Here is a 15,348-nt window from a genome sequence, read left to right on the forward strand (position 1 = left end):
CAAAGGCCAGTTTTCGGCAGCCCAAAGGGCGGGAAGCAGGGCCCTTTGGTCCCGGTTGGTGGCACCAACCGGGACTAAAGGGTGGGCATTGATACCGGTTGGTGGTATTCACGCCGTGGTGGCCCAATAGGTGGCAGTTTTTTTATTTTTTTCAGTTTTTTTGTTTTGTTTTTTTCATTATTTATTTTGTTTTGTTTTTTGCTTTATTTTTTAATTCCTTTTGCTTTTAGGTCAGAAAAATTATAAATTTTCTGTTAGTGCCATTACTTTTCAAATTTGAATAGTTAAAATTTGAATTCTTTGAAATTAGTGTGAATCACAAGTTTGTGATTAACTTTACTATAAAAATAGTTTTTTCCCAGTTTTTTTGTTTTGTTTTTTTGCATTATTTATTTTCTTTCGTTTTTTTGCTTTATTTTTTATTTCTTTTTGCTTTTAGGTCAGCAAAATTATAAACTTTCTGTTAGTGCCATTAGTTTTAGAAAAATTATTTTGTTTTTTTGTTTTCTTTGTTGCTTTATATATTTTATTTTGTTTCTACTTACAACAAAATACTTATTGTTGCTATTTTTATTTATTTTATTAAAGTTTATGTTTAATTATTTTTCTTTTAAGTCACAAAAATTATAAACTTCCTGTTAGTGCCATTAGTTTTCAAATTTGAATAGTTAAAATTTGAATTCTTTGAAATTTGTGTGAATCACAAGTTTGTGATTAACTTTACTAAAAAAATGAGCATAGATACGCCTATAGAGAAAATTCAACCTAAATTCATAATAAATTTCTATGAATTTCAGAGAAATTCAGTATGAATTTAGGTCAAATTCCCTGTATAAGGGCATCTGTTTTCACTTTGAGAGGAGCTCAACAAGGCAGAATGGGAGGGGCTTATAAACCGGTGTGAGCGCCCTTCGGTTGGCGAGGTGGGACTAAACTCTAACCGCAACGAGGACTAACCCTTTAGTCCCGGTTTGTGGCACAAACCGGGACTAATGGTCATGGGCCATGGGCGAGGCGCATTGGTCCCGGTTCGTGCGTGGAACCGGGACCAAAAGGTCCAAACGAACCGAGACCAATGGCCCACGTGGATGCCCTCTTGAGTGTTCTTGGTGAGAACATAGTTGACAAGGAGCGAACCGGGAGTAATGGTATTACGAGGGCCGAACCATAAGACATTAAAGCATTTCAAATAAACTCTGAAAAAGTGGAAAGTTGGCATCGTATCATAATTTCACCCACATAGCATATGCATGTACAAAACAGACAATGGTATCATACTCGTCTGTTACAAAGTTGGCATGGTATCATCATAATAGTTGCGGGAGAAAGTCTTCACTTTTTCTTCGCTTGTGTCATTTGCTTATTGCGCCGTAACTATGGATAATCTTCATCGTTTATTAGGATGCTTGGGTCAGCCTTGACTTTGAAGGGAGGGATTTCATGAAACTTTTCATAATCTTCAAACATGTCTGTCTTGCCCTCCACTCCCACGATGTCCCTTTTTCCTGAAAGAACTATGTGGCGCTTAGGCTCGTATGATGTATTAGCTTCCTTATCTTTTCTTTTTCTCGGTTTGGTAGACATATCCTTCACATAGATAACCTGTGCCACATCATTGGCTAGGACGAACGGTTCGCCAGTGTACCCAAGATTTTTCAGATCCACTGTTGTCATTCCGTACTGTGGGTCTACTTGTACCCTGCCTCCTGACAGACTGACCCATTTGCACTTAAATAAAGGGACCTTAAAATCTTGTTCGTAGTCAAGTTCCCATATGTCCACTATGTAACCATAATATGTGTCCTTTCCCCTCTCGGTTGCCACATCAAAGCGGACACCGCTGTTTTGGTTGGTGCTCTTTTGATCTTGTTCAATCGTGTAAAATGTATTCCCATTTATCTCGTACCCTTTGTAAATCAATACAGTCAAAGATGGTCCCCTGGACAACAAGTACAACTCATCACAAACAGTCTTGTCACCTCTGAGACGTGTTTCCAACCAACTGCTGGAAGTCCTGATGTGTTCACATGTAATCCAGTCGTCGCACTGCTCCGGGTGTTTGGAGCGCCGACTGTTCTTGTGTTCATCGACATACGGGGTCACCAAGGTAGAGTTCTGTAGAACTGTGTAGTGTGCTTGAGACAAAGAATATCCGTCCCTGCATATTATTGAGTCCCCTCCAAGCGTGCATTTTCCAGTCAGTCTCCCCTCATACCGCGATTTAGGGAAACCTATCTTCTTAAGGCCAGGAATGAAGTCAACACAAAACCCACTGACATCCTCTGTTTGATGGCCCATGGAGATACTTCCTTCTGGCCTAACGCGGTTACGGACATATTTCTTTAGGGCTCCCATGAACCTCTCAAAGGGGAACATATTGTGTAGAAATACGGGCCCCAGAATGACAATCTCGTTGACTAGATGAACTAGGACGTGCGTCATGATATTGAAGAAGGATGGTGGGAACACCAGCTCGAAACTGACAAGACATTGCGCCACATCACTCCTTAGCCTTGGTACGATTTCTGGATCGATCACCTTCTGAGATATTGCATTGAGGAATGCACATAGCTTCACAATGGCTAATCAGACATTTTCCGGTAGAAGGCCCCTCAATGCAACCGGAAACAGTTGCGTCATAATCACGTGGCAGTCATGAGACTTTAGGTTCTGAAACTTTTTCTCTGCCATATTTATTATTCCATTTATATTCGATGAGAAGCCAGTCGGGACCTTCATACTAAGCATGTATTCAAAGAAGATTTTCTTCTCTTCTTTGGTAAGAGCGTAGCTGGCAGGACCTTCATACTGCTTTGGAGGCATGTCGTCTTTTTCGTGCGAACGTTGCAGGTCCTGCCGTGCCTCAGCTGTATCTTTTGTCTTCCCATACACACCCAAGAAGCCTAGCAGGTTCACGCAAAGGTTCTTCGTCACGTGCATCACGTCGATCGAAGAGCGGACCTCTAGGTCTTTCTAGTAGTGTAGGTCCCAAAATATAGATTTCTTATTCCACGTGGGTGCGTGTCCCTCAGCGTCACTCGGAACAGCTAGTCCGCCGGGACCCTTTCCAAAGATTACGTGTAAATCATTGACCATAGCAAGTACGTGATCGCCGCTATGCATGGCGGGCTTCTTCCGGTGATCTGCCTCGCCTTTGAAATGCTTGCCTTTCTTTCGATATTGATGGTTGGTCGAAAGAAATCGACGATGGCCCAGGTACACATTCTTCCTGCAGCTTCCCATGTATCTACTTTCGGTGTCAGCTAAACAGTGCGTGCATGCATGGTATCCCTTGTTTGTCTGTCCTGAAAGGTTACTGAGAGCGGGCCAATCATTGATGGTCACGAACGGCAACGCCTTTAGGTCAAATTACTCCTGTTTGTGCTCATCCCACGTACGTACACCATTTCCATTCCACAGCTGTAAAAGTTCTTCAACTAATGGCCTTAGATACACATCAATGTCATTCCCGGGTTGCTTAGGGTCTTGGATGAGAACTGGCATCATAATGAACTTCCGCTTCATGCACATCCAAGGAAGAAGGTTATACATACATAGAGTCACGGGCGAGGTGTTGAGATTGCTGCTCTGCTCCCTGAAAGGATTAATGTCATCCACGCTTAAAGCAAACCATACGTTCCTTGGGTCACTTGCAAACTCATCCCAGTACTTTCTCTCGATTTTTCTCCACTACGACCCGTCAGCGGGTGCTCTCAACTTCCCGTCTTTCTTACGGTCCTCACTGTGCCATCGCATCAACTTGGCATGCTCTCTGTTTCTGAACAGACATTTCAACCATGGTATTATAGGAGCATACCACATCACCTTCGCAGGAACCATCTTCCTGGGGGGCTCGCCGTCAACATCACCAGGGTCATCTCCTCTGATCTTATACCGTAATGCACCGCATACTGGGCATGCGTTCAGATCCTTGTACGCACCACGGTACAGGATGCAGTCATTAGGGCATGCATGTATCTTCTGCACCTCCAATCCTAGAGGGCTTACGACCTTCTTTATTGCGTATGTACTGTCGGGCAATTCGTTATCCTTTGGAAGCTTCTTCTTCAATATTTTCAGTAGCTTCTGAAATCCTTTGTCAGGCACAACATTCTCTGCCTTCCACTGCAGCAATTCCAGTACGATACCGAGATTTGTGTTGCCATCTTCGCAGTTGTGGTACAACCCTTTTTTGTGATCCTCTAACATGCGATCGAACTTCAGCTTCTCCTTTTGACTTTCGCATTGCGTCCTTGCATCGACAATGACCCGGCGGAGATCATCATCATCAGGCACATCGTCTGGTTCCTCTTGATCTTCAGTAGCTTCCCCCATTGCAGCATCATTAGGCACATCATCTGGTTCCTCTTGATCTTCAGCAGCCTCCCCCGTTGCAGCATCACCGTATTCAGGGGGCACATAGTTGTCATCGTCCTCTTCTTCTTTACCGTCTTTCATCATAACCCCTATTTCTTCGTGCCTCATCCAAACATTATAGTGTGGCATGAAACCATTGTAAAGCAGGTGGGTGTGAAGGACTTTCCGGTCAGAGTAAGACTTTGTATTCCCACATTTAGGGCATGGACAACACATAAAACCATTCTACTTGTTTGCCTCAGCCACTTCGAGAAAATCATGCGCGCCATTAATGTACTCGGAGGTGTGTCTGTCACCGTACATCCATTGTCGGTTCATCTGCGTGCATTATATATAATTAAGTGTGTCAAAAACCACTACAGAACATCATGAATAGATAATTAGGTGACCAAATTAATAGAAGTTCATCATCACATTAAAACCAAAGTACATACATAGTTCTCATCTAACAACATAAAGCTCTCCAGAGCATCTAAATAAATTAAACCATACATTGAAACTATGTAAAACATTTCAATGTGAAAACAAATGCGATCATAATCACAACCAAGGTAACAATTGATCCAACGGCATAATGATACCAAGCCTCGGTATGAATGGCATATTTTCTATTCTTTCTAATCTTCAAGCGCATTGCATCCATCTTGATCTTGTGATCATCGACGACATCCGCAACATGCAACTCCGATATCATCTTCTCCTCCTCAATTTTTTTTATTTTTTCCTTCAAGAAATTGTTTTCTTCTTCAAATAAATTTAACCTCTCGACAATAGGGTCGGTTGGAATTTCTGGTTCACATACCTCCTAGATAAATAAAATCTATGTCACGTTGGTTGGCATAATTTTCATAAACAATAAATGAAGCAATAGTTATAAAGATTATATATACCACATCCGAATCATAGACAGGACGAGGGCCGATGGGGGCGGATACCAAAACCATCGCACTATATAATAACAAGCAATAAAATAGTAAGAAATTAGACAAGTATCTATCTAAAGCAAGAATTTTTTTTCAGAAAGAAGGTAAGAACAAGAGGCTCACCACGGTGGTGCCGGCGACGAGATCGGCGCGGGCGATCGACGACAGTGAAGACGGGGACGGGGCATGACGGGCCGCTAATAAAAACCTAGACAAATCTCGGGAAAAATAGAGTTCGGAGGTCGTGCTTTGAGAGGAGAAAGCTTAACTAGTGTGGCTCGGGCATTTCATCGAACACCTCAAGTGCATAGGAGGTGAGCTAGAGCACCACAAAGCCCTCCCCTCCCCGGCCAGAGAAAAACAGAGCTGTGGAGTGCTCTGCTCGCGGGCGAGGGGTATATATAGGCACCTCAATGGTCCCGGTTCGTGGCATGAACCGGGACTAAAGGGTAGCCAGTTGTCCCGGTTCTAGCCACCAATCGGGACCAATGATGGTGGGCCAGGAGTCAGGACCATTGGTCCCGGTTTGTCCCACCAACCGGGACCAAAAGGTCCAGACGAACCAGGACCAATGGCCCACATGGCCCGGCCGGCCCCCTGGGCTCACGAACCGGGACCAATCCCCCATAGGTCCCGGTTCTGGACTGAACCGTGACTAATGGGCTGACCCGGCCTGAACCAAAGCCCTCTTTTCTACTAGTGTAGACTATAACTCATCTTGTCTTCGTATGTGTGATACTACTCATACTCTCTCCCCTCATTAAATCATCGGCACATAAGCAATTTTGCTGAGTTGGACCTTATGTTACTGCTGCAGTTACTCCCACTATGAGTAGTCTTAGGTTGTAAACTAATGTTGTTTTGGTATGTGTGATGTTACCCATAGTGTGAGTAACATACTACTACGTTATCACATGGCTCTCTTTCCTTATTAATTACATCACACATTGGTTATTTTCTCGAAATATGTATGATGTTATCACTTATGTTACTCCCACTATTGGTAGTCTTCGAAGCGCAAGCTCAAATGAATAGCCACTTGCCTCTGTGTTGCGAAGCTCATCATCTAAAAAGTATGATTAGCAAATGGTAAAAAGTTCACACATATAGATGTGGTCAACGTAACTATGAAATATCTTGTAATAAATAGTTTTATAAATAGTAACAATACATGCATTGTTTGCATGTATGATAACTCCACGAAAATTTCTTTTTAATGCAACTCGTATGTTAGAAGGATGTCTTAGTGAAATGTTGGACGTATATCTCTATACACAAGTAGAATTTTGTGGAGTTCAAGGGGCTCAGCTGTGCGCTCCAGCTTTGGCTAGATGCTCCTCGGTTACATGCATGTAGACTCCAGCTGTGGGCTGTGGGATCAAGTGGCTCAGCTGCTACGTGGTGAACGCATGTGCATGCAGCCTTGCCGTCAGAATATATTAGCATTATTACTCTGAGTGGATCTGGTGCAGTTACAACGTGACGTGTCGTCCTTCAGTCATTACTTTTTGGGTATGAAAATATTGGGAGCACTGTGTCGATCTAGTGCAGTTAGCTTCATTATATTAATTTGGAGCTACAAGTGAGCTTGATTCCTTGACGCCATGCATATAACCAAAATTTTCAAACACACTGGAAACACGAGTGCAGTTTTTCTTGCATCACACCCACACCTCCTTTTATTCACAAAAAGGGAAAGCGGTGGTGGCCTTAAAAGCGCGGCACACACACAGAAGGCCGTGTGCTCGCACATGAAATAGGACGAAAACTGAAATAAGTAATAATTAACAATGTAGAGTAGCCAACAACAAAACCGACCACCTAAATAACAAAACTCTTGCTAGAGCACTGGATGCAGTCCGTGTGGAGGAGGCAGAAGCAACTTCTTGGTCTGGAAAAGAAAACAGAACTAAAGCAAACAGATGGACTGTGACGGATTCACTGCACGGCACATTATTTGTTTGGAAAGAAAACGAGCTAGTACAAGCTCACTACAAACGACTACTTTGCCTGCGGGACTACGCCGTCCTTCTTGTTCTCTCGCTCCTTCTTGATTGGGAGAGCATCTTAGTCGTGGCAACTGCGAATGCAAGCATACCAGTCGAATTCTGGATTTCTAGTAACCTCCCTTTGGCAGCAGGCATAGCATGATTCCACGTACACAGTCGACGAACATGCTCCAACAGCAACCTCATGCCTCGGAGCTGCCAGGACATTGATGAGCGCCCCTCTTCTTGTTTCTTCATCGTCCTCCTCTTGCGCCCTCTTGCCACAGCGCCAGACGCATGGCGTTACACTACAGTCGCGGAACCAGTCGCACTTGTGTATACCTACCTCCTCTTGCGCCCTCTTCCCACAGCGCCAGACGCACGGCGTTACACTACAGTCGCGGAACCAGTCGCAGTGTGGTTTCCCCACCGCCGTCAGCCCATCAACAACTCCTCCTCTTGCTTCTTCGACTTCCTGTTGTGTTGATTCCCATCCGGCGTCCGGCATATTCTCAGCGTAGCAATCATTGACGCATTGGTTGTAGTCCAATTCCGGATGTTCACGGCAGGCGTTGTAGCACCAGACTGGGTCGCTCAGAGGGATGACGGCATCCGCCTGCTTCCCCTTCTCTTCTCCCTCGCGCCCGACGCGCTCTGTCGGCATCTCCAGGAGACCAGCTGGCCCTCCAACTGCACCACCTCCTCTTGCTTCTTCTTGTCTTGTCACCCTGTGGGACGCCAAATGCCATTTAGTTGTAACTAGTATAACGGAACGAAAGCAAACAAATTGATCCAGGTGATGCATGAACAGATTCCGCCAGCCTCATACGCACGCTCACAACGAACAAAGGCAGAGCAGTACTACAAACCACCCGTACAAGCACTCATTGTAGCACGGTCCGGAGTCCGACCGCTTGCGGCACAACGCGGAGCAGTAGGTTGCATCCCCATGCTCTTCAGCCAATTGCTCGGCTCTCGCCCGACCTTCCTTGCCCGCCACATCGATGACGAGCAGGGCTATGCCCAGGACTACACACGACACAACAACGCCCGCTCTGCTGCGCTTGTTGTTGGAACCCATACCCATGGCCATGGATAGGTGGGCTGGTGTTGAACTAACTTGATATGGCTAACAACCCAACCCAAGATGGATGGATTTAGATGGGCACCCGGATATATAAATAGGCCAGTGAAGCCAGCTTGCTAGCTTGGGATGAATCTTCCTGCCGGTGTCCATCCGATCTGATCCGAACCGGCATCTGCGTGCGTGCAATGCATGTGCATAGCTGCAGGAATCACACACCCAATTGCTTGAAAATCAACTAGTACGTACAGTACAACTTGCTAGATGATTAGATTAAAGAAATGTTTGCGTGCAGGGGCAATTGATGCGGCGTGTAGATCGATCAGCACGTATGAGCGTCCTAGTTTGACCGCCTGCATGTTGCATATGCCACCTGCGCGGTTGCGCCCCGTGTTTGTTAATGCAGTGGATGTGTTTGTATATCTGTATTTCTTAGTGCAGCGGATGTGTTTGTATAGCTGGATAAGGTTCTCCGTCATGCGAGTATCATAACTAGTATAATGCACGCCAACTAAACAATTTACAATTTTGATGAGTTGGCGTAGAATTAAATAAAAAAGGAAGATTTTACGGTGCATCGTAATACACCAAATCACATGTATTATATGGGCGATCTAACGGATTAGAATAACTGGGCCTTTTAGAGCCCAAGGGTATTTTCGACCTAAAATTTTTTTTACCTTTAATCGGCCCAATTAAGTCCAGGGGTATTCTCGTCCGAAATTTTTCAATTAAATTAATTGCATTAATAAAACACTTCATTATATAGACCCAATCATCGTGCGTACTCTTTTGAAATTTGGTTCGAGCGGTTTGTCCTCTCTCCTCCTCTCGAGCCCTAACCTCGGCGCCCTCGATCGCCGCCGATCGCACTCGCCGTGTCACTCCTTCCTCCTGCTCCTACTCCCCCCTTCCCCCTCCATCCGAAGTCACCCCACTTGGGTCGCGGCGCCAGATCTTCCGACGAGCCTCCCCTCCTTCCCCGAGCGGACGCCACCTTCCCCGACCCGAGAGGCCACATCATCCTCATCGACGTGCATCAACTTTTTCACGCCGGATCTTCGTTGTAGACTATTTACCTAGTTCCGATCCATATCGTGCTTTTGTTATATAATAGATAAGTAGATGTGTTCCATGTTATGGCAATATTTTTTAAAATTAGCTGCCCCGGCACCCGCTCCTGATTTCATTTCACAATAAAACTGATATTACCCTGCATCCATAGGTGTGTTTGCGGAAAAACTTCATCTTCGATTAATGATATAGTGATACAAAGCACCCCACAATGAAACAAATAGTACAACTGGGTCCCTCAAGAACGGACCAACCACAACCACCGACTCAAGTTGTTGGTGCGATGATGCCTACAACGCGGAGCCAGCGAGATATTGTATTCTGTGGACGGAGACTCCGTAGACGGGAAGTCGTCAACTTTGGTCCAACAGGACCAGCACGTCGGAGAAGCAGTATGACCAAGAACCAGTAGAATCAAGTCGTCACCTGCGTGAAAAAAGAGGGAGTGAGATTTCACCCTGGTCCAACTCCTGTACAAGACTCGCAGGCTACATGAGGAGAACAGAGCGCACCCCGCCACAACAAAGGAGCCCGGAGACAAAAACTCCATAGCGTAGCCGCCTTCTCGACACGGTGACAATGCCCAGAGACAACAATGGTAGCCGGATCCAGAAAATCCCAAGCACCAAAAGCCGCATGCACAGAGGACGACAACACAAAGGGGAAGGAAACACAACATATTTATTCGCTCCACCAGCACCTCGGCCTCCTCAACGCCACCGGCCGGGACCCTAACTATCCAAATCTTATGTACACACCAAAGCAGGGATATGGGATCCCCCGCCCTGCCGCCGGAGCGGCTGTCGAAGGGAAAGGGAACCCAGGGACATGCGGACAGCCAAGGCGGTAAGGATGTGTTTGGTTGCCTGGCTAGCCCTCCCTGGATAGGGATAGCCATTTTTTTTCAGGATATCAGGTGTTTGCTTCGTGGACAAGGAGGGATACGGGCAGCCAGATTCGTGGAATATTCTTGAAAATCTCGGCTCCGCGTGTCCGTGAAAAAGTGGCGGATGTAGCCATCCCTCCGTCCGAATCGTTTTCTTCGCCCCCCCTCCCCGGTCAAAAGACACCGACCCCTCCTATCCTTTCACCCTCCCCTTTCCAGATCTCTCTTCCGTGGGCGGCGGCGGCTGCAGATCAAAGCAGCAATGGAGCAACGACGTGGTAGAGGACGGATCAAGGTCGTCCACTGATCTACTCGTGCCCTCCTTCTCCTTGGCAAAGCGGCGCGTGCCGGCCAGAGGAGGTAGCGCCGGCGGAGCTGCCTGGCAGATCAAGGCCGGCGCGGCCGGCGGGCATAGCGCGAGCGGGCGCGACTGGTGGAGTAGAGCTCGCAGGAGTGGCTGCCGAAGCAGAGTGCCCTTGCGTGTTGCAGAGTGTGGCATGCATGCGTGGTGAGCAAGGGCAAGTGAGGTGTACGTGCGTGGTTTTCCAATCTCAGATTTTTCTTGTTAGTTTTCTGCGACAGGAGCTTCAAGAAAAAAGGGACTACACGAGTGAGATGCATAACACTTTCCTCTCAGATTTTCCAATCTCAGATTTCCTTCAGTGGATATCCTCAACCTTTCATCCTCCGAACCAAACATAACATGAGTTAAATTTACTTGCCCAACCAAACAGAAAAAAGTGATATCCCTAGCCAACTGGTTAGGGATACCCATATCCATTTAGCTGGTCCCTTGAACCAAACACATCCTAAGATGAGATCGCCCTTGTTTCTCCTTTTTTTTTTGACAGAACGGAAGAGTGTGCTTTTAACTTAGAAAGGCAACTACATGCGTTCAAACAGCACACTACCAACTTTGAGCGGAAAGTACTCACAGGTTACAGCAAATAAATGGCACGCAGGCCCATTTGAGAAACATATATCCACTCAACAACGAAAATATATGTTTATACATGTTTCACTGTGTTATAAATGTAACAATAAAAAGATGGTCTTTACATATTGCAGCAAATAGGAATCAAATATGTTCTACTGTGTTACATTTGACACTTCATATTCTGATTAAATGGAAATGCTGTTGGGAATGCCCATCTCCATCACCATTTTAGCTTTCATCGGATCACCATCCAACGGCCTGAGTAGCACGTACGGCACTACGCCCGCACCGTGACGGTTTGGCCGGTTGGTGTCCTTGTTCCACTCTTCAACCTGCACCGCGATCTGCCTCATCCTTGCTTGGAAACCCTGATATGCCTTGTTGATCTCCCCGTCCCTTTTCCACGCCGGCTCTTGGTGCGCGCCCATGTACTCAACATCTGATGCGTGCGATGACAGGAGGTCCAATGTCATCATGACCGCGACACTCTGGAGTTGAGATGGCAATGTGTCCAAATATACCTTTTCTGGCGCAGCCTTGAATGCGAGCTCCTCCTCTGAGCCCATCTCACACGGCATGTTCCTTCGGGCGATGCTCGGGTGGTTTGGGACATACCCCGCCATGGGGTACTGGCCGAAGTTGACAGCGGCATGATGGGCCGAGGTGACCCACATGATGGTGGCCAGGACCTGGACCAGGCTCTCATGGCAGTCCAACTCTGGCCACCATGGCTCGTCCTGCTTGTCTGCGTGGCCTTTTGTGCGTACCTCCGTCCACCAACCCTGGAGCTCCTCATCGTCGACGATGTCTGCCACGCACGGGTAGTAGTGCACAACATAGTCCGATGCCCATTGCTTGATGGCATCCCAAATCAGTAGGCCATCGTTGGCATACGGGTAGTCCTCTATTGCCAGCACCAGCTTGCCATCCTCCCCTCTAACTGCCATGCCCCTCCGGATGAGGTCCTCTCTGGCAGGGCCTCCATGTCGAACCGCCACTGCTTGTCGTACGCCGCCAAGCTGATCTCCATGCTGAACTCCCCCGGCGAGAAGGTCTTCTCAATGATGCCATCGGCACTGATGAGCATACCTCGTGCCTGTGCATTGATCTCCATGGTGAAGCGGAAGTGCGGGTGTAGCAGCCGGTAGATGGGATGCATCTGGCTCAGCTGCCGGTTTGCCGCAATGACGTATGGCTCAACGCAGCAGTGCGTCCTCAGCCAGTGGCTCACCAGCTGGTGGTAGCCAGTGTCGTGAGATAGCACATGGACCTTGGCGAGCTGCCATAGCCAGGACCCGGTGACGCTGCCGTTGTAACCCGATCCCGGCGTGAAGACCTTACGCCACTGCTCCTTGTGTGTGCACTTGGGCCTTGTCAGCTCGATAGCGATCGGCCGGAGCGTGCCATCATCGGCCAGGAAGAAGAGCGTGCGTGATCCGTACATCGTCTTGTTGTCGAGCTTGCGCGCGCTGTCCACGTATGGAAGCAACAAGTCGTGGTAGTCCAGCATGAACAGCTTCTTGTTAGCCACGGCCTATATATGTATTCTCAATTTTCAATCCGCAGACAAACTAATTATGAATATTACTTGTTCATGCATATATAATAAGTTCATTGGCCATTAATTCTCACCTCATCGGCCGTCATGATATGGTTAATTTGCTTTTCAATCAGCTCCGTAGTGATAAGGGAGTCCGCGGGGCCGTACTTTAGCTCGTCTAGCTTGCTGGCGATAGGCAACTCCTGGATGCATAGTTTTCATTTTCGCTTATCTTCTATATTTGAATAGTCAGCCCCCACAATTCTATTTTTTTTCTCAACATGCATATATGTCACCTCAACGTGCAAGTATGCATGAGAAAATGCTCATCTTAAAATACAAACATGCACGGAAAAGGTCCATCTCAATAAATAAATATAGCAAATCATATCATGTGTACTTATAGTTCTAGTTCTCATATTATTAAGATAACTAATATACATGTTTCATATAAACAACTCATATAGTAAAATATTGCTCTATTGTTTCTCAACATGCACATATGCTACCTCAACATGCAAATATGCATGAGAAAATGCCTAACATACAAACATGCATGGAAAAGTTCCATATCAGAAAATAAATATAGTAAATCATGTGTATTTTAAGTTTTAGTTCTCATATTATTAAGATAAATAATATACATGATTCATACAAGCAAATCCCATAGCAAAATATTGCTATCTATTCCCTCTGCAATGTGTGGGGGTATATGGTGATGAACTGAAACTGACATATAGTGGTGCCGTGGAGGTGAGAAAGAAGGTACCGTGACTAGTTGGATGCTGAGTGGGTTCATCCCTGCAAGGGTTTGCCGCGCAAACTCCTCGTCTCTGAACCAAGCAAGCTTGTCCCCTGCATTTTCAACATGGATCCAGTAAGCATGGGTAGTGGTATGTCATATCAGCAAAAATTAAGAAAATTAGACCGTTAATTTGATCAACAAAATATTAGTTATATGTCAAAAGAAAATTATATCATTGAAAAGAAATTTTCAACGGTGTAATTTTGGGTCACAGATCTCTACGTACTGTCGTGAATCTCGGGTGTTTCGAACTTGAAGACTCTACGTATTCCCTCCAGGAACTCCGCCCCTTCGAGCTTAACGAGGTGTACCAGCTCCTTGCCAAGCAAATCGAGGAAGAATCGGATGTATCCCCCTTCTGGCTGGACAGGCTGGTTCCTGAACTCATCATCGTACAACGCGTCGATCGACGCCAAGGTGGGAAAGCTCGTGATAAAGGATCCCTGCACGTTATTCATTAGGCCACGTGAGGAAGAATCGGACGTATTACATCACGTTCCTGCCCCGTTTCTGCAGCCGCCGGACAAACCACATTCATTAGGCCTAGTTTCTACGTAGTCTAGAGAAAAATAAACCATCATCCATGTTTACAAACTTGGAGGGAAGAAAGCACAGAATGATTCAATGGGACGAATTAGGTTTCTCACTTGGATCCAACTCTGAGCTAACGAGCTCAAGGGTCAACCAGGAGCTGAGAATAAGATCGTACGCCCAATCACGGGCCCTTTCCTTCTTTTCATCTGACCACCAGAAACTTCTCATGTGCACCGACACCGTGGCCTTCATCTCGACGGTCTGCTTGAGGTCATACTGGTGGCCCGGCTTGGCGACCGTGGTGAGGGCCGGCCCATTGCCGTCAGATAAGGTGGTAGTGGTGGTCGTGGTGGTGCTGGTGCTGCTGACCCTGGTGCGGCGAGTATTGGTGCTCGGTCTCCGGCGAGCCTCTGGCACCAGGAACGCTGCCCTCTGGCCCAACGGGACCGCTCGTGCGCCTACCAGAGGCTTGGTTGCCGTTTGCATTGTGGCTGTGGCTAGTAAGGTGTGTCCGCTAACACTAAGACTAAGAGTGCATGCGTTCTTGTGGTACGCAAGGAGAGGAATGGGTGATAAGGAATTGGTGCCGGAAAGAGAAACCCTGTATGTCCTATTTATAGGATGGAACAACTTCCAATTTATCTACGTATAGATTTATTTATATACATGTATGTACACCATATATCCAGCCGTGGACCGCATGCATTGCTTTTCGCAATTAATTCCCGGCCCCCTGTATGGACGTACGTGCGCGTGGAGCACGTACTCGGCAGTAAAGGTATTTATCTACTTATTAATTTATTTATTTATTTTTTGCATGGTAATACGTGTCTCATTCATATCATAAAGATTAACGATTTTGCTATTTAACAGTCAAGTGTTTTTCAATTCGTCATCACTCAAATTTTTGTCCGTCCGTTCTCGCGCGAAGATTCACGCTGGTTTTTCTTTTTTTCTTGGCGCTGGCGCCCTATTTGCTCCGGTTGGTTTTTTTTACCGGGTTCGGCTTTCTTTGTTTCAACCCGTAACCGCCCCGTCCCGGTACTGCTGGTTTTTTTGTCCTGTTTGAATTTTGGAGTGGGTGTCGATAAGGTCGAGGGAGAGGACTCGAGCGGCGGTGGAGAAGACGCGATTTCATGGTGATTCCGAGCTATTTCACCGTTCAATTTTGATTTTTCCTCCCTTTTCTCTTCACTCCCC

General features: G+C 46.4%; 1 protein-coding gene and 1 pseudogene across 3 annotated transcripts; both read right to left on the reverse strand.

Annotated features, from left to right (window-relative positions):
- Nucleotides 1–7,064: 7,064 nt before the first annotated feature.
- LOC119362018 lies at nucleotides 7,065–8,427 on the reverse strand. 3 transcript variants are annotated; one of them, XM_037627191.1, is made up of 2 exons: nucleotides 8,273–8,427; nucleotides 7,065–8,110 (listed from the first exon to the last, which is right to left on the reverse strand). In XM_037627191.1, the coding sequence occupies exons 1-2, from the start codon at nucleotides 8,379–8,381 to the stop codon at nucleotides 7,368–7,370; spliced, it is 852 nt and encodes a 283-aa protein (XP_037483088.1). In that variant the 5' UTR covers nucleotides 8,382–8,427; the 3' UTR covers nucleotides 7,065–7,367. The 3 variants fall into 3 exon arrangements, with proteins under 3 accessions (XP_037483088.1, XP_037483087.1, XP_037483086.1); XM_037627190.1 differs by having other exon boundaries at nucleotides 7,065–8,016; nucleotides 8,167–8,427; XM_037627189.1 differs by having other exon boundaries at nucleotides 7,065–8,016; nucleotides 8,158–8,427.
- Nucleotides 8,428–11,319: 2,892 nt separating this feature from the next.
- Nucleotides 11,320–14,238, reverse strand: LOC119362019 (annotated as a pseudogene).
- Between the last annotated feature and the right edge of the window lie 1,110 nt (nucleotides 14,239–15,348).

This window comes from Triticum dicoccoides, chromosome 2B, assembly GCF_002162155.2.
Source record: "Triticum dicoccoides isolate Atlit2015 ecotype Zavitan chromosome 2B, WEW_v2.0, whole genome shotgun sequence".
NCBI classification, from domain to species: domain Eukaryota; kingdom Viridiplantae; phylum Streptophyta; class Magnoliopsida; order Poales; family Poaceae; genus Triticum; species Triticum dicoccoides.

What these genes read in the sequence shown, in the direction of transcription:
- LOC119362018 (XM_037627189.1), bottom strand. Translation starts at nt 8,381, where the DNA reads ATGGCCATGGGTATGGGTTCCAACAACAAGCGCAGCAGAGCGGGCGTT. An exon ending in AATGAGTGCTTGTACGGGTG is followed by an intron (nt 8,017 to 8,157) that starts GTTTGTAGTACT and finishes GGCGTCCCACAG; the next exon opens with GGTGACAAGACAAGAAGAAG.